This window comes from Podarcis tiliguerta (assembly GCF_965153285.1).
Source record: "Podarcis tiliguerta genome assembly, chromosome: 12".
Taxonomy (NCBI): Eukaryota; Metazoa; Chordata; class Lepidosauria; order Squamata; family Lacertidae; genus Podarcis; species Podarcis tiliguerta.
This window is the reverse complement of record NC_139545.1, coordinates 41,670,735-41,690,103: the sequence shown is the minus strand read 5'-3', so window position 1 is coordinate 41,690,103 and position 19,369 is coordinate 41,670,735. Positions and strand designations below refer to the sequence as shown.

The window sequence follows — 19,369 nt, the reverse complement described above, 5'->3', positions numbered from 1 at the left end:
TAGATTACATTGCCTCTGTTTCATCTTTCAATATTTATTTGTAAAGAACCCTAGCATGGCTTTGGAGAGGAGCAACCAGATTTTGCTCAAGATACGGCTATTTGCACTTAGAGGGCTGGGGAACTTAACAGTTTTGTAATTAGAAATAAACTTCGTTTTGTTTTTCCTTGCTTTCTGTTACACTGCTCTTATCTGGTCTCCAAGCAGTGGGGGGGGGGGGGACTTCCTTAAAGGAGTCAACTGAATCATTGCTGCTTCAACAAATTCTACTTTGTTCTTTGGTAGTCTGGACTTGAAGATCACAGATAGCTTCCAATTGCTTAGATTTAGGATCTGATAAAACCAAAAGGGGGTTGTTGTAAACAGGAAGGGGTTCTGTTGTCAAATGACATAGAGCAGGCTTATTATCAGAATGCTAAGTAAAAGAATCAGATAACATTGCTCTCTGAATCACTCTCAATTAAAACCTATTACTTAATAACACTATAGTTTCCAATAATAATTAAGAATTAACCATTCATTACTTATTAATTATTAGGTGTGAAAGCTGTTATAATCACAAAGACCTCTGTCTGGATTAAGAAGTTTTGTAAAAAAACAAACAAAACACCTCCCCTGTTCTGTCTTTTGCAGGGGTGGTGATACAAAACTAGAGCTAATAACTGCAGAAAGCAGCTTTCTTTAAATCATAAACCAGAAAAAAATGTTCTTCAGGAAATATAGATGTTTTGTTTGATTGACCTGAACATGAAATGTGTTTTCTTAATTGCAGATAAATGTGGTGAAAATATAAGAATCGTGGAGCCTGGGTATCTCACCTCTCCTGGCTATCCAAACACTTATCATCCAAGCCAAAAATGCGAGTGGCTGATTCAAGCTCCTCAACCATACCAGAGAATTATGATCAACTTCAACCCTCACTTTGATTTGGAGGACAGAGAGTGCAAGTAAGTGAGATGGTCTGTGAAGGGAGCCATAGCACCATCTACTGGACAAAAAGCTCCACAGTTTCTTGTTGGGGGTGGGGAAGGGAGATGAAACAGCTGATGAGTGCAAAACTCTGCGCATAAAATGAATCCCTCTGAGGTTTGAATCCATACCAGATCATATGTTTGTGGTAAAGATATTAAAGCAAGTGCTTACTGCATGTCAGGCACTATATAAGATTGTTTTAGATATAATCTTGTAATCCCGCTGTGTCGTTTTTGTTGGAAACATGGATCCATTAGCAGTTATTTCCTCTGAAACTTTTCCCTAAGCCGCTCAGTGACTTGGAGGTTGTGGAACGCCTATGCAGGAACAGTAGGGGAGAAATAAGCATTCGCCTCTGCATTCATGATTGTGCCACTGCTTTAAATGTTCTGAAGTTGCTTGGAAACGTATTGATGCTTAAGGCAAAAGACGTGCGGTTATTTAGAATTTTGCAAGTTTCAGTTCACTCAGTATTGTTTGATGGGAGAGGCTGTACATTCATGGGGCATTATAATGTATTTTAAGAGCCCGACAACTATACATGCTTTGTTTTGCTGTGCTAGTGCCATAATTGGGGATAGCACGTGTGTGGCATCGAGGAGAAATCATCAGTTTTCTTAACTAATATTAACAGAAGTTGTTTTTCATTTTGAGATGGCGAGGCAGTGCGAAGAAAACGTATGGATGTTAGACTGCTAGGTATTGTGTGGAACAGAAATGAGGAACCTGTGGCCCTCCAGATATTGATAAGACACTTCAACCCACTCCAACCCCTTCGTGTGGTTGATAATCAGGCATGATGGGAACTGTAGTCCAGCAACACCCCAATCCCTGATAAAGTGCTTTACCATGATTAATTCTGATTATAATGGTGCAGGCTTTTCACAGAACTCCGTTTTCATAAGCATAAAAGTGGCTGCACATTAAGTTCATGCCTTTGTGTCAAAATATATTGTGAGATGGACCGCTTACTGTTGTCTGATGGCGAGTGTTGACTGCGGCCTGGCATGAATGCAGTCTGAGCTGAGGACGATCTTATGGCCCTGCATGATCATTGTGGGACAACACTCCTTCCTCTGTTTGCACAGGTTGCTGGGGGCCTGCATTTTAACGGACCTATCACAGGCAAGCATGTGTTTTGTGTGGTGGAGCTGAATGAAGACTTCAGTCCCTAGTCTTTACTCAGCTCTGCTCACTGGATGTATAAAGAAGCCTCACCCAGGCTCATCAATCAGCTTGGTCGGAGCTGGATTCTCCACCCTCTCACCCTATGTAGCAGATGGTCCTGCCTGAAGGTGAGCAGGCAGGTTCAGGTCCTGCATAAGACCTTGCTATGGAAATATTCAGTTGTTGTATTTGGGGCCAGGGAAGAATTTGCCAGCAGATAAATTGGGCCCATCTGGTGTCACAACTTGTTGGGTTGGATCCTTAGTCTAGGGGGGCATGGGAGTTAGTCTAGGGAGGCACGGGAGTTGAAAGCCCACCTCACCCCTACTTCAGGAAATTTAGGGTACCCCGTTAAAGGGGTCCAGGGGAAGATGCAGTCGGATGCCCAGACAGTGTGTGATGGGACATAGCACACATCCACACACCCAATGACTGTCCTGGAGGGATCGTCCCTATTTGATGTACATTATAGGGGGATTCTTAACCTAGGATCAACCTTGCAAAATGATCAACCAGTAGCTGGGATGGATGATTCAGGGTACATACCCAGTGCCCATGCCAAAGTCTACTTGCATTTGTTACCAATAAAGTTGTGGCCTGTTTGAACCCAATATGTTTGTCCTGTGTGTTTATTGTATCTTTCCGTGCTTTGGGTCCTGCCAGCAGTGGGTTCCCTGCACCTGGGCCTATAAGTAGAACTCTCTGAGGTAATAAGTTCTAATGTAGAACACAACTTTCAGTGGAAGTATTTTGAAGCTCCTCATGTGAGGAGGACTGAACCATCTCAAGCTGTGAATCCTTCAGCCGAACCTTTGTAATGTTTAAACCAACTCTGCGACATATTCAGATTACAGTGGTACCTCGCAAGATGAATGCCTCGGAAGACGAAAAATGCGCAAGACGAAAGAGTTTTTCATTTTCTGAGTTGCTTCGCAAGACGGATTTCCCTATGGGCTTGCTTCGCAAGACGAAACGTCTTGCGCCTTTTTTTTAAAACCGCCAATGCATTCCTACGGGAAACCGTCAATACGCAGTGGTGCTTCGCAAGACGAAAAAACTCGTAGAACGAAAAAACTCGCAGAACGAATTAATTTCGTCTTGCGAGGCACCCCTGTATAGTCCCAGTTTACAGATGGGAATGAAAAGTAATGACTTTTACAAGGCCATCCAGTGACTTTGTGTCAGAATATGAGCTTGTATAAACTTGCTACTTAGTCACACTGGCTTACTCACGGCAGGGGGAAAGGCTATTCTCTATTCACAGCCTTACAGAAGTAACAGGGGACTTGTAGCTCTCCAGATATTGTTGGACTACAACTCCCATCATCCCTACCCATTGGCCATGCTGACTGGGGCTGAAGGGTGTTGGATTCCAGCATTTGGAAGGCAAGATATTGCCCTGCCCTCTTTTAGAGCTTGGATGAACAACTCTGGATGCCACAGATAATCCCCAAGTGGCTATGAGATTCTTTCTGGAAGAATTCCAGAAACCCTGTCTTTGAGAAACTGCTTGGACCATGCTTATTTCAAGGCTTCACTCTTACCCTATTTTCTTTCATGATTGCTATAACCCCACAGAGAACCTCTTGCATCAAATATGAATGTGAGGGTGCCTAAAGAGTTGTCCTTAGAGGCTGTTTTCCAGCTGGACAACAGCTTTCCCTTAGAGAGAAAGCAATAGCAATTTCTTTATGCTGGTGTTTTGAGATAAAAAAAAAATTAGAACAGGATCATTGTAACTATTTGATAATATTATTACATTTCATCATTGCTTTCAGTTCATTTTTATTTTCATATAAGCAGAGGGAACTAATTACATGCCACAGAGATGTTAAAACCAAGGACACATTATCAAACGGTGCCAAAAAAGTGTCACTATCCTCTGCATGCAACGACTCCTCCTTCATATTGGAGCAGTAGCTTGTTGATCTTTTAAAAATGGGTTTGGATGACTAGATGACTAGAAACCAGTTTAACCATTGCTAGGTAGGGTGGATTAGAAACAGAAATAAATGAATAGTGAGTTCCTACAAATGATGATCAAACAATCCAAGGCCTTGGAAGAAAGAAGCATGAAGAGGATCGCTCTAGCTATCCCTGCCAGTTCCTAGCTCTCAATCAAAATGTGTCCTTGTGTTGTAGAAAGAGCTGATACCAAGATGGGCTTGTTGGAGACAGAGCAGATCTTGTTAACATAATAGGGCATGTAGTATGTTTGCTATGCCTCTCAACCTGTTCATTTAATTGGGAGGCACAGAAAACTGCCAAGTCCCATCCACTCTACTAAGAAGTGTTGCTGCTAAGCATGTTTGGGAAAGTCCAGGTCAGTTAAGGGGACACCTACAAGGTTTCATTGTCTCCCTACGCTTGTCTCCCTATACCTTCACAAGAAAAAAATTCTTCAATTCTGAGTCGGGAGGAAATGAAAGGGAGGGCTGAGTGGTGGGGTAGTAAACCTCATAATGAGGCAGACCTCATCATTATGTGTCAGTTTTCCCAACTGGAGGGGTTCATATTCTGAACCCAAACTCCTGCCACCCATTCTGAAATTCATATCATATTTTTTTTAAGTTGTTGTGTTGGTGAAGATACGATGGAACTAATTGTATGAACAGACTCTTAGAGGTGTTTGCATCTGAATATTTTTCTCTTCTGGAGTTCAGAGAAGAAAATGGGAGATATTTTAATCTTTTAGTGCTTGCGAAATGCTTGTTCAGAGATAACTTACACGCTAATATAGCATGATAATAATAAATGCAGTGGGGGTGGTGTATTATATTGCAACCATTAGGTCAGTCTGTTTAGAGCTGATATACCTAAAACCTCTATAACTTGTCATAGGTGAATTATGCCTCAGGGCAGAGTATGTTTCTTCCTCTCAGCAGAGTATTTGTGCCTTTCAATCCAAGTCTCTGAAACCCGTCTAATTAATGTATCTTTCCCTCTCTAATTGGGCAGTTTCGTTGTCAGGCAAGGATGGGGGTAATTTTATGGGCAGAGTCTAGCTAGACAGAACAGTTTAAATTGACCTTTTGTTGAATGACTTAAATGCTTCCTGTGTTATTTGTGCTCTCTTTTAAATTCAGATCTTTGACTTCCACACTATGACCATTAACTCTGAGTGAGGAGATTTGTGTCAAACCCTTTAGGACCATATTTTCAGGAAAAGTTATTTCTTCATAGGAAACTTTTGAAACTGTATTAGGTCTCAAAGTCCCTTACTCTCTTGAGAAATTCATATTCCTTTCACCAAATCTTGGGTAAGGCAAGAGATTAATGTACCAATCAGTCTGTCATGGGATTTTTAGTGTTAAGCAAACTTTTATTTCCTAACTCTAGATTTTCAGTTTATTGTCACAGCTGCAAGTGTGTAATAGTTCAGTCCATTCAATCACTGTTTTGGTTTTTTTTAAAGTGCAGTGCTGTAAATGAATATTTATCTGCAGGGAGAAAGAGGTAACAAGTTAATACTTCTGAGAGAGGAAATCTGACAGAAATACAAATGTATTGGAGGAAATTAATGTTGTATTGTTGGGATTCAATTGCCTCTGCCATTCATGTTTTACTTCTACTGAAGAGTTATAAGGACACTGTAGGAAAGCCCTTAGTGGTGGCAGTTGATATGGATACACACTGCTTCTGATGAGATTGCAAGAGTAGATCTACAGATTACCTTTGCAAAAAAATATGGGGGAGCATCACTGTTCCTACAATTGCAGTGCCGCCTCCAGGAAGGCACTACTACATCTCTCACACATGGCTACTGGCAAAATGTATACAAATTCACAGGAAAAACCTCTGGTTTGGAGGCCTCATTAGGTCTACCAGGTCTCCCCAGTTGGGTTGTGAGGCCATTTTGGGCAAACTATGACCCTTGCCCTGCACCTGATGTTATATGTTGGGCAAGCAAACAATTGGTTCAGCTAAAAGCAGGGGTTTGATCCAGCTTGCAGAGGCATGAGGCATTGATGACAATCTGTTAATAAATAAATAAGCATAATTAAGGGCTTTCTCCCTTACGGATGTCTTTCTGTGCTCCTGCATTAACGTTTTGAGGCAAACATTGGTCTGAGGTTCATCTCACATCATTGAGTTCCATGTAAAGATCTATGGAGGAAAGTATTACAAGTTTTGAATGCAGTTTTTTTGCTAGGAAAAGAGGCTTTAGTTTCTCCTTACTTAAGACAAAGGTCTTAAGTCCTACTAGGTTACACATCAATTCTCACTTACCTGGGAATGAGTTCCATTCAACTCCACAACACTTATTTCTGAATAGGCATGTACGGGAATGAACCATTAGACCACCAGAACTATTCCAACCTAAAAACAAATGTCATGAGGTGAAGGTAGTGAATAAAAATTGCCCCAATATTTTATAATTACTATGTCACATATGATCACGAGCGCCTTGTTTACTGTTTTAGATGTAGTTACATTTCAGGATTAATAAATGTTACTATGAGAAATCCATTTCTTTCCTTAACTATTGAATATATTCCACAGGGAGGATGAGTTCAATGACCTCATGATATTATGCATCATATAATTCTCGTGCTGAAAGTTTCTTTGAGCAAGGGGGTCATCTTTCATCATTTGTAGGAACAAAGCTATAATCGTAATTAATTAAGCATACTATTAAAAACGAGGACAGAATAACCCAAGAAATACTCTGTAATCAATAGAGTGTGTGGAACAACATACTCAAAGCCTAAAAATCCTAAGTGTAACATATTATAATCAAGATTTTTTTTTTTTTTAAAAAAAGATAATGTAATTCTGTACCGCTTTGAACAATAGCTGGAATTACATGTCTGCTTTTAAGTGGAATGAGTCCAAAATTTGGGATCTTTTTGCAGCAGATGAATGTGATGTGCCTAGTGATTACTGTATGTAATTGCAAACATATTTATTATTAATAGTCTATGTTGGTGAACAGAATATAGTTAAAAATGAATGGAGGAAAAGATAAAACATGAGCTTATTACCTCCCTTCCACTTCCACATTTGTTGACAGTTTAAAATGCTTTCAGGGTGAAACTACATACTCTACCATTTGTTTGTGCTAATGTCCTACTGCGTACATGTAGTTATCCTGAATCTTGTAAAACTTTATATCTGGATAATAAACAAGAATGCCACTGATTCACAGTGCTTTGAATTTATGGAACTTTTCCGGTTTCCCAGCAATGCAAACTATCAGCATGATAATTTATAATGGTTTGTGACAAATGCCGCTGAGCAAAGAGGTGTGTGGTTACATTCAGATCAGATGTCATCAGCTAGGGAGCAATAAAAATTTCACAGACACTAGGTTAAAAACATTAAGAAAATGAATGTGAAGTTTCAGAAGACAACGTTTTGGAAAGGTGGACGGGGTGAATGGAGAAAGCCAGCTAGCGGTTTCGTTCCTAACAAATTATTGACTCTTATTTCCAGAGTTAACAGCATTTTTATTTTTTTACAGGAGTTGCAAAGGCATAATGTCACCGAAGTTTTCATTACTCTAGTTTCAGTGGCCATAATTTAGATATGCAGAGAGCAATATCATCCTTGTTTGACAGTTACTGAGTGTGCATGTTCTGTTGTCAGATCATTTCAAACAGAAAATTCACTTGGATTTGGAAACATTGAAAGTGTAGAAAGAAGGGCTTGATAGTTAATTGTTCTTTAAATTGGTTTTAACAGGGATTAGTTACATGGCTGAGATTAGAGCTGTACAAGGATTGTTATCAATTACAGTTCTTTAGTAGGGAGAAAGCTATTACAAAATATGTTTGTTTACATAGAAGTAGATGGATTAAAAATCAAAAACAGATGCTACAGTTCTAACTATTAACAGGAAATCCACTCAGTGTATTTACCATCCTGCAGAAATATGGATAACATAATTCTGTTGTAAACCAGTATCCATAAAAGTCTGAATCCCATCAAGTAAGGAATTGGCTCTGGTCCTGGTATAGGTTTTTGAAAGCAGAAAGTTGTGTTGTACATTAGTAATTTCACTATCTTGTCAAACCCTCCAACATGCTTCAGATGAAGATAGGGACATTTCTCATTCCACCCCCCTCCACCAATTGACCCTCCTCAACCCCCCATCCCCCCCCCCAGCATTTCTACCACCACTACATCAATGGCACACAAACTCTACACCAGGCATAGGCAAACTCCGGTCCTCCAGATGTCTGGGACTACAATTCCCATCATCCCTAGCTAACAGGACCAGTGGTCAGGAATGGTGGGAATTGTAGTCCCAAACATCTGGAGGGCCGGAGTTTGCCTATGCCTGCAGTCTACGCCAGCTAAGAAAAACAAAAAGAAATATTACAAAAAGAAAAACACACACCAATAAGTCAATTTTAGAAAGTTGCAAGATTTAAAAATAAATTTAAAGAAAGAAAGAAAGAAAGAAAGAAAGAAAGAAAGAAAGAAAGAAAGAAAGAAAGAAAGACTTCTTGCACTCATCTCCGCTCCCACTTTCTTCCTACCCAGGGCAGCCCTGCCCTCTGCCTGCACCTCAGAGCCAGTGTGTGACACAGGGTTGGGCCTTGGTGGCAGCAGGAACCTCTCCTCCTTCTCACCTGCTCTCTGAGCTTCCAAAGGCAGGAGGCTGGCAGCAGTGGCCCTGGAGAGGCAATAGGTTGTCCCCTCACAGCCGCCGCTTCAGCCACTGCCATCGCTCAGGACAAGTGCTGGCTCATCCTCCTGCCAAGCTCAGTGGCAGCGGTGCTGGTGCGGAAATGCAGACATTCCTGGATCACATCAGAAGCCAGGATGGCTTTCATAATTCCAGGAAAATAGGAACACTTGGAGGGTACGGCGTATGCGCCAATTAAAGGCCAGGTCCCTTGCCAAACTGCTATTGAAGAATATGGGTTAAGAGGATCCATGTAGAGTTTCGCATATGGTGACAGGTATAGGTGAGCCAGGACACTGTTGTTCCCAAAGTTTCCCATATGTTCACCAAGACCTTTAGTGTGGCATCACTTTCCTTTTGGAATGTTATTCCAATATTGACATTTAGGCACCTACTTTATGCTGGCTTACCCTGAGAGGTGATCCAGCGATGTAGATATATTAATCTGATCTGTGATGTATTTTGTACTTATTTTATGTATGCAGTTTCTTTATTGATTTTTATGCTGTTCGCTGCCATGATGTATATTATTTCTTAATGTTGGGTTTATATAAACTTTTGCAAATAGGAATTGTGAATTCTTCCCTGGCTCATTTTAAAAAAACCACAACCTGAGACAGAGAATAATTTCTCTGTCTTGCCCTCTTTATCAGTGATCTGTTTACTTCCCTGAAGCTTGTATCCAAGCCAGAGTTTGGAGAATTTTATTGGAACCTCTTCTTGCTGCAGACAGCTGCCCCATTCACAACAGCAGACTTGAGCCTTCTAAGACCCTCTAAGGAATAACCCTGTAAGAACCTTGTTCCCCGTGGCCCTGACAAGACTGCTAGGGCAGAGAGCATAAATATCAGATATGCTTGAGTTCCACCACCTCTCATTTTACAAATTAAATCCGGGCTGTACGTTTAACTACCGTATTTTTCGCCCTATAGGACGCACCGTCCCATAAGGCGCACCTAGTTTTTTGGGGGGGAAATAAAGGAAAAAAATTATTTCCCCCCCAGGCGCGGGGTTGGGGAAGCCCGAGCTTCCCCCGACCCCAGCCCCCAAACAGGCAGCTCTCTGCAAGCCGTGGGAGCCCAGTGCTGGCTCCCGCTGCTAGCGGAGAGGTCCGCGAAGCCTGGGCGCGCTGAGCTCAGCGCGCGCAGGCTTCGGCATGCAGGCACGTCTCCGCCAGCAGCGGGAGCGTTCCCGCTGCTAGCGGAGAGGTCCGCGAAGCCTGGGCGCGCTGAGCTCAGCGCGCGCAGGCTTCGGCATGCAGGCACGTCTCCGCCAGCAGCGGGAGCGTTCCCGCTGCTAGCGGAGAGGTCCGCGAAGCCTGGGCGCGCTGAGCTCAGCGCGCGCAGGCTTCGGCATGCAGGCACGTCTCCGCCAGCAGCGGGAGCGTTCCCGCTGCTAGCGGAGAGGTCCGCGAAGCCTGGGCGCGCTGAGCTCAGCGCGCGCAGGCTTCCGCATGCAGGCACCTCTCCGCCAGCAGCGGGAGCGTTCCCGCTGCTAGCGGAGAGGTCCGCGAAGCCTGGGCGCGCTGAGCTCAGCGCGCGCAGGCTTCCGCATGCAGGCACGTCTCCGCCAGCAGCGGGAGCGTTCCCGCTGCTACCGGAGAGGTCCGCGAAGCCTGGGCGCGCTGAGCTCAGCGCGCGCAGGCTTCGGCATGCAGGCACGTCTCCGCCAGCAGCGGGAGCGTTCCCGCTGCTAGCGGAGAGGTCCGCGAAGCCTGGGCGCGCTGAGCTCAGCGCGCGCAGGCTTCCGCATGCAGGCACGTCTCCGCCAGCAGCGGGAGCGTTCCCGCTGCTAGCGGAGAGGTCTGCGAAGCCTGGGCGCGCTGAGCTCAGCGCGCGCAGGCTTCCGCATGCAGGCACCTCTCCGCCAGCAGCGGGAGCGTTCCCGCTGCTAGCGGAGAGGTCCGCGAAGCCTGGGCGCGCTGAGCTCAGCGCGCGCAGGCTTCCGCATGCAGGCACCTCTCCGCCAGCAGCGGGAGCGTTCCCGCTGCTAGCGGAGAGGTCCGCGAAGCCTGGGCGCGCTGAGCTCAGCGCGCGCAGGCTTCGGCATGCAGGCACCTCTCCGCCAGCAGCGGGAGCGCTCCCGCTGCTAGCGGAGAGGTCCGCGAAGCCTGGGCGCGCTGAGCTCAGCGCGCGCAGGCTTCGGCATGCAGGCACCTCTCCGCCAGCAGCGGGAGCGCTCCTGCTGTTTGCGGAGAGGTCCGCGAAGCCTGCATTCGCCCCATAGGACGCACCCAGATTTCCCCTTCATTTTTGGAGGGGAAAAAGTGCGTCCTATAGGGCGAAAAATACGGTATATACAGCACATTGCTGGAATGTGCCCAACTCATCAGGCAATCTGCTTTGTGCAGCCTAGCTGCCCTGTCCTTACCATTTACGTACCACTACTCTAATTTATAAGTCATACACAAAATGTAATTAATGCCAGTCAACCTTACTTTTTAAAAATTAAAAAACAGGTCCTGTCAAACAAACCCGATTTCATGATTTGATGAGATTAAAGTTGGGCTGTTGATAGTAACAGAGTTCATGTAACATCTTTTTTGCTTGTCCACAATAATATATAGGGTATGTTGCTATTGTTTAGTACTTTAAAGTTTTTTGTTTTTTAAAAGTCCCACCATCTGCTGTTGAAGGCAGTTTCAAAGCTGCTATGCTTTGATGCTGTTGTGGAATGGAATACAACTCCATAAAGTCATATTTCGTGTGAATCTCATTCTAAATAGGATTATCGTAATAGAATTGTAGATGGCCATCTGGTCTAACCCCCTGCAATGCAGGAATCTCAGCTAAAACATTATTATCAAGACTATGTGAATATGCTTGGATTTATTTTGTTTTGCTGCTGTTATGATTGTCTTTCAAAAATTCATGGTCCCCGACAAATTGTATTCCCTTTTGAAAGTGCAGAGCCTGCTGTCCCATTCGGTGACTGAAAGCAGATTACATCTTCTATGTTCTGGAAGTACAAAGTTCCAGAGGATTGAGCCTCAAGTACCCTCTATCTGTATAGACCTGCCCAAATGTTAAGCTGGAGAGATCCTGCTCTTGGTGCTGCCAATGGTTAATGGCACATGCAAAACCCTTCTCTGCAATGGCCCATTAGTTATGGAACTCCCTCCCCTTGGAGCTGCATCTGTCATTAAACTCTTTTCACTGGTTAGTCAAGACACACCTTTTATGCCCAGGCTTTCGGGAGCAGGTGCATTATTTACATCAGGTTGTTTCCCCTCCATGCATGTCCAAAGTCCATTTCGGTCAATCCGGACCGCCAGTCGGTTTAATCCAGCCCCTGTGGAAGTTTCTTTCCTGGGGTAAAATCCTAAGAAACCCTCAACAACTTCAACCCTAAAAAAAGGTCAACAACTTTGGTTGGCCCTCATGGCCCTTCACTTCATCAGATCTGGCCCTCTTTGAAAAAAGTTTGGACACTACTTCTTCATTGTTGCAATCTTTGCATTTTAATTATGGTTTTAAATGATGCTTTCATGTTGTTTGATATGTTTTATTGAATGTATGCATCCCACCCTGGTACCTTTCAGTGCAGAGCAAGTAACAAATTCAGATAAATAAGCAGACAAAATACCACCTTAGTAAGACCTTCAACCTAGACCCTACTTTATGTCCTAACTGAAATACATCCAGTTGGAACCAGGGTCTTTTCAGCCATTTTGCAATAGTTAGAACTATTTTGGATTACAGGGAAGAGCTTTCAGGCTTAAAAGTATGTTTTTTAGGCAAACGGACACCTCTCATTTGAGAGATAAAGTACAGGTACTGCCTAGAACTTTGGTAATTTAAGACCTATTGTACCTGGTGCCCTTTAGAAGGTTTGGACAACAACTACCATCAAACTCAATCAGCATGGCCTGTGGTCAGGGTGGTCAAGGAGGATAGGAGTTGTAGTTCAGCAACATCTGAAGGCCCACAGGCTTTCTATGCCTGGTCTCATACTTTAGCAAGTGTGCACACTGAGTTGTCTTGTACAATAATACCTCATGAAACCTTCAAATGAATAAGGGATGTGGAGCAGGGCTTGCTGCCACGATTTTGCTTCTCTGCACATGAACATCTTCACTTACCCAACATTTAACATCTATTTAAGGGCTTATTTCTTCCTCTTACCCTGAAATATTGCGGTGAAAGATTAATAGCCCATAAGGTATTCAGATAACAGGAGACTCTAGTGGATCATTAAAAAGACTATAGAAGTATTTGCCCTTGTTTTATAGGGCAAATACTTGTCTGCTTGCCTTCTAAAGACAAGAGGTTCTAAAGATAGTTCAGGGTAATTTTCATATGGCTCTGAGTGTAAAAGAGAGTTGAAAGATGTTGGGAATTATATTGTGCTCCTGATTACTGCCTTTAATAAGCACTCTTTTGTTGCTCATCCAAGCTTTTAGCCGCTGTGAAAAGCCTCCATTGTCAAACTATTTAAGTGGCTTTTTGCTGAGTAGCCTTGTCTACACTGAACTTCTGCAAGGAAAAAAATGTTGAGCAAATTACAGCCAGCTACTGTCCCTGAATGCTTCCTACATGAGCAGGTATTTTCTTTCGTTTGTTTTAGATGAATGAGCCAAGGAACATTTTAATATGGCGGTAGTAGTGCATTTAATAACTCCCCGACCACTTAAACTGGCATACTCACATCATCTGATTGATTTCAGCAGAGCCTAAACACAACTGTGCTGGCTGTAAGAGGGATCTGTGCTTGTTTGTAACTGTTGCTTCTTTTTCACTAGTATGTTGCTTATATTAGTGCATTTGCCTATAATCAATGGAGCTGCAGGAAAGGTTGGTGTTAAATTGGTATAAGAAGAATACTTTAAATCAAGACTAAGTTGATGCTTATAATATAGACCACACAAGGCCTGGTGTGAACAAGGATGTCAAGAACACTTTTTAAAAGGCAGAACAAAAGGTCAGGGTCTCTTTCCAAACTGAAATATATAGTAATTGGAATCCTTCCTTTCATATGATTGTGCTTCTTGGTGTTGATTTAATTTAAACAACCTTTTCCTCCACATGTTAAAAAAAAGAGGTTTGTTTGCTTAAAATGTTAACTTGTTGCAGTCTATGCCTGCTGATGATTACAAGGAATCAGTCTGCATAGTACTGGTTGATAAACAGAATTAATCTGTTATTTGATGTTGTTAATAGTCCTTAAATACAATATGCTTTGCAATATTCTTTATTTTTATGTCTGTGTGTAGGTATGATATAATAATATGCACAAATACTTACAAACAGGAATGTGTATTGTACATACACATATATATATATCAGTTTCTTCAGGAGTTCCAGAAGTAAATCTAGCAATTAAGCTATAATAGCCATCTTAAGGCTGATAATTAGGTATAAGAAAGAACATGAGAGAGGATTAGTGTTCAGATCATGTTCCAAATGCTTCTTAATTGGCTGTTTGTAATCAATCCTGATTGCAGGAGGCTGTGATTTGGCAGACAAAAAGAATTTAAAAAGTTTTTAATACTATTTTCCCCTTTAGTTGACTTGGATGTAGTATTTAGGTCAGGATCCAGGGGGTATGATATCAAACCAAATGTATTTGCCAGCTATGGGAATGGTTCAAAAGAACATGAAAAGTTCCTCTAAAGCTATTTATTTGAGATTTAAATATCGTATTCCTCAGAGCTTACTCAAATGAGTGAGCTGAACTCAGGCAAAGTCTTACAAAATGTTTTGAAATTCAAAGTCTCAAGGTGATTTTTGTCTGCCGTTGGCTTATGGTTTCATTAAAGTCCCATCGGTAGCTCTTGGTTATATTCACAGTAATGGTGAGTTCTTAACATTAAATAAGAAAACAATTATTCAAGCAGAAATGCCAAATGCCTTCCTGCTACCATTAGGAAAAAGAAATATCTGGTCACAGGGTTAACGAGATCTATGGACCGATCCTGTGAATGGGTTTTCCATCTCTGTAGTAAATTGCCCAACCTCCTTGTTATATTTTCTATTAGAACCTACAATCTAAGTTGGATGCCAGGATTATCATGCAGTGAGTTTCTCATCCACCAAAACATGGGTTTGTCCCTGCAGCAGACAGTCCAATTTAGGGAAGCTTGTACTCTCTGCAACCAGAACTCTCCTATATATTTCCTGAAAAGGATCACTCAGGATATCCTATCCTTAACAGAGTCCTTCAAGCAGTGGCGTTGCGTGGGTTCTCAGCACCCGGGGCAAGGCAAGTAATTTGCGCCCCCTAACCCGGGGCAAGTCAAGTAATTTGCACCCCCCGCTGCACTGTCCCTCCCCCAGATAGTCCCTCGCTCTCTCTCCGCACCGCACCGCACCGCATGCCTGGCACCCCCCCCCCTCCACAGTGGGCGGCGACCCGGCGGCTCGGATTGGATTTGCACAGCCAGCACTGCAGTGAGAGAGAGTGGGTGAGCCAGGTGGGGGCAGAGAGCTGCGAGTGCGAGCGCGCGCCCCCAGATGTTGTACCCGGTGCGGCTGGCCCCCCCTGCACCCCCCACGCTACGCCACTGCCTTCAAGTGATGCTCGGTGTCATCTAGAAAGCTTGTTCCATTGCTGGAGCAAGTTGTGAAGATTTTCCTAATTTATGCATTGCACCCCTGCCTATTACTCACATTGTTTTGCCACTTCTTTGCACACATTTGAGCAGCTGTATCCACCTACAACACCAAACACCGCCTTTCATGACACTGAAATAGCAAAGAAGTTGTTACTTCTAAGCTCAGGTATGAGGTGTGAATTATATACTGTATTGGAAAAGCTATACAAAGGCAATTCTTTAGCTAAAGGCTCTCTTTCCCAATTCAAATCCATCTCCATTAAAAAAAAAGATTAAGGGAGAGATGTAAGATGGCTTTTCTCAATAGGTACATCTCCCAGTTGCTGAGTGTTTTTTGACATTCCCACAAAACCCTTGGGAATTTTGTGTCACAATCCTACAAACTTTTATCAATGTGTATATTCATATCTGGGCTCAAATCCAGAATGTCTGTACATAGATTTATAATAGACAATGCAAGCTATTCTATTACAAAACAGGCTGCCAAATACTATAAGTCAAAGCACTTTTCTAACTTCTCTTAAATATTTCCTAGAGACAAAGTGCAAAAGTGAAAGTCTTAACACTGCATTGTGGTTGGAGATGAGCAGCAGCCATACACACACACACAGAGAGAGAGAGAGAGAGAGAGAGAGAGAGATTCCAGTGCATTTGCTGATGAAGCCAAATGGTAGTTTAGAGGCTTGTTACATCAGCAAATAAGCAGCGACCACCACAAGGGCATAAACACTCATCTAAACATCACCACAGAATCAAGACTGGGAATAATCTATCATCCCTTCCACCTCTGGCAATTGCTCTTTCCCTTTATCTTCCCAATCTTAAGTTCAGTTCACCCCATATCTGCACAAGGTTCCAGACTCTTTTACGTATTTTATTTTAAAAAACTCTCCCATCAAAATACATATGCCTATTTGTGTGCATTTATCCTAATATATAGGGACGCGGGTGGCACTGTGGGCCTAGGACTTGCTGATCAGAAGGTTGGCGGTTCGAATCCCCACGACGGGGTGAGCTCCCGTTGCTCGGTCCCAGCTCCTGCCAACCTAGCAGTTCGAAAGCATATCAAAGTGCAAGTAGATAAATAGGTACTGCTCCTGCGGGAAGGTAAACGGCGTTTCCGTGCGCTGCTCTGGTTCACCAGAAGCGGCTTAGTCATGCTGGCCACATGACCCGGAAGCTGTATGCCGGCTCCCTCAGAAAATGAGTGCCGCAACCCCAGAGTCGGTCAGGGCTAAACCTAATGGTCAGCGGTCCCTTTACCTTTACCTATCCTAATACATGCATTTTTGCAAGAAGTTCTCCATAATGCAAACCATATTTGCGCATATCCATCCCTTTTTGTGCACACTTTCCCCCAGTACGTTTTTTGGCTGAAAAACTAGAAAATTGAGAGAAGCATGAATTTTGAAGGACAGCTGCCTTTTTATTCATCTGTTGATTGGGTTCTCTATCCCTAGTCTAGAGCAGGGTAGGTAAGGTCAGATGGCTGTTTCTCTTCAGGGTGGGTGCATAAGTAATGCAAGCTGGTGAAATATCCTTGGGTGGGTATTCATCAGCCACTCCTTCTGGTTCTCAAACGGTTGCTTCCTTGCTTGTGCAGAGGGAAAACGTGCCCACCAGTCATTCTCTCTGCAGACCCCACAATGGGGCATGTCTCTTGTTGCCCCCTTCTGCCAACGTGGGGCATTTTTAAAGGGCTGCAGCTGCAGCTGTTCTCCACCTTCTGGACAACAACAACAAAAAAACCCTTTTATCTTTGTTAACGCATAGGGAACCAATCATTTGGAATGTGTAGTGATTTAAAAAAGATGAGGGGGAAAAGTTATCTAAACTAACAAAGCAAAACAAAAGAAATGAAGTGGTAATTCTATCCATAGGAGACATGTTACTGCTTAAGAGAAGAGCATATAAAAGGCTCGGTTCTAACTGAAAACGGAGCGGCAAATGCCATCCATTTGCAAGTAATTTCAAGTACAGTGCTTATTGTCTTTATGGAACTAGTCCGTTCTGCATTAGCAGTGTTCCCCCAGAGAGCTGTGAACCTAACAGCAATGACACAGTAATGGTTGTGTTCTCATGTGAGGAGGGGACTGGGATCACTTTAAAGGCATCTTGGGCAGTTTGAACTTGTAGACCCATTACTTTTTTTCTCCCCCAAAGCCTGCTCCTGGTTGGAAGTATCTGGCACATAGCTTCTTTTCCACTGTGCGGTTTCTTTTGTTTTAATGACATGTCTGGTTTTGCTTTGGTGTGGATTTGCTTGTGTGTGTTAAGAGTTTTATTTATTTATTTTGCTAAGCGATCAACTTTGGCACAACCTCGAGTATCGGTTTTTTTCTTTTTGCAGGGAGGAGGGGTGCTTCTCAGAGCAGTTGTAAAAGGTGTCATATGTAGGTTTCGCCCTTGCCTGTGTAAATGTTTTGTTTGTTTTAAAAAAACACCTTTCTTTCCCTTGCATTTTAACGCCTCTTTAAACTGACCCGAAGGATTCTATTCAAAGTAAGTGCCAGTGAAGAAAATGAGAAACCAAGATAAGTAGGAGCAGCTATCTGAAAGCAGTTCTGCTGTTGTGTTTGAGGCTGATGAGGGCTAGGGGATAAATACGCTGGATGAAATTCGGAGTATATGGCTAGTGATCATTATGTAAAGATAATTGTGGAATGGGTTGTATAGGTTTATCTGAGGTGGGGCAGCTGATGGGAAGAATGACCCAACTTCAATGAGAAAAGGAGTTTAATAAGATTCTGGACAGAGTTATGATATTATATCCCATAGTCAGTGCCTAAGCATGAGATGTGGCAAAGAGACATATTACCTGGGCCTCTGAAGATCAAGGGACACCTGGCCTGGGCTGCGAGCCAGTTACCAGGAAGACACATTGTAGACTAGATCGTATGTCATGCTTGAGGGTATTTATGCAAATTCACTTCTCTGTATCTTTATGGCTATCTTATAAGATCTTGTGAGATTTGTGGGAACAAATTTAATGTGAAAAGTTTGCACAATGATACAAAAAGTCCTAAAGACATACACCTCATATGCACTGATTGTAATAATGAATTGGATGTTAGCCACGCCACCCCTAATTTGAAGTGGGGAGGTGAGTAAGAGGGAAGAAATAATAAAGATATTTAAAATTTATCCATAGCGTGAAAGAAAAAATACCAGGCGCTCGGGTCATGCAATGAAGATGAATGTTAGGAGAAAACAGGTAAGGGGAAGTTCTCCTTAACTGTGGAATGAATTGCTGCAATATGTGATTATAGCCACCAATTTAACTTTAAAAATGAGATTAGATTAAGAAATCTGTCAATGGCAACTAGTCATGGTGGCTGTGTAGTACTTTCAGGATCAGAAATGACATCCCTCTTTGATGCTGGTTGCTAGGAAGCAGTGGTGGGAGGGAGCTGTTGTGCTTATGCCCTCCCTGGTTGAGTTTCCCATGGGCATTGTGGGGAAAAGGATGCTGTGCTAGATAAGCCTTTGGTCTCATGCAACAGGGCTGCTACTGTGGCTTCATGTAGCTTTGGAAAGGTAAAAGACCAATCCAAGGTTGGAAAATAAATTTACACTTCTAAAAAAATAATCGGTAGGAGAGCTGTCTGGAGCAAGATAGACACTCAAACCCTGTTGAAAACCAAGATATAAGTGTGCGCTGGAATGTTTAAATCCCATTTATTTTGACAGGTTGAGCTTCTCTCATGGTGTGAGTGCAGAAAAACTCCCTTCTACGTCACTATTAAAGGCACTAGAGTCTGTCCCTGTGTGATGAGTAGCTGCCTGATTGTACCTTTAAATGTTCAGATACATGTAACAAAATTGTTATAACAGTTGTACCTTGGTTTGCGAATGCCTCGCGACTCAAACGTTTTGGCTCCCGAATGCCGCAAACTCTGAAGTTAGTGTTCCGGTTTGCGAACGATATTTGGAACCCGAACGTCTGACGTGGCTTTGGATTGAGTGCAGAAAGCTCCTGCAACCAATTGGAAGCCGCACTTTGGTTTTCAAACGTTTTCGGAAGTCGAACGGACTTCTAGAAC

General features: G+C 43.1%; 1 protein-coding gene and 2 long non-coding RNA genes across 7 annotated transcripts in view; 1 reads left to right on the top strand and 2 right to left on the bottom strand.

Annotated features, from left to right (window-relative positions):
- Window positions 1-851, bottom strand: part of LOC310661163 — a 30,087-nt gene extending 29,236 nt beyond the window's left edge. For both annotated transcript variants that reach the window (XR_014503797.1, XR_014503798.1), the window contains exon 1: window positions 742-851. This is a non-coding gene — a long non-coding RNA (uncharacterized lncRNA). The remainder of the gene's footprint in view (window positions 1-741) is intronic.
- Window positions 1-19,369, top strand: part of NRP1 (neuropilin 1) — a 124,960-nt gene that overhangs the window by 3,117 nt on the left and 102,474 nt on the right. For all 4 annotated transcript variants that reach the window (XM_083406195.1, XM_083406194.1, XM_083406196.1 and 1 more), the window contains exon 2: window positions 773-947. In XM_083406195.1, the coding sequence (XP_083262321.1) occupies window positions 773-947 (175 nt within the window). The remainder of the gene's footprint in view (window positions 1-772; window positions 948-19,369) is intronic.
- On the bottom strand, window positions 8,582-17,183 carry LOC310661174. The gene is made up of 3 exons (XR_014503811.1): window positions 15,277-17,183; window positions 11,065-14,930; window positions 8,582-9,682 (listed from the first exon to the last, which is right to left on the bottom strand). It is a non-coding gene; the product is annotated as an uncharacterized lncRNA (long non-coding RNA).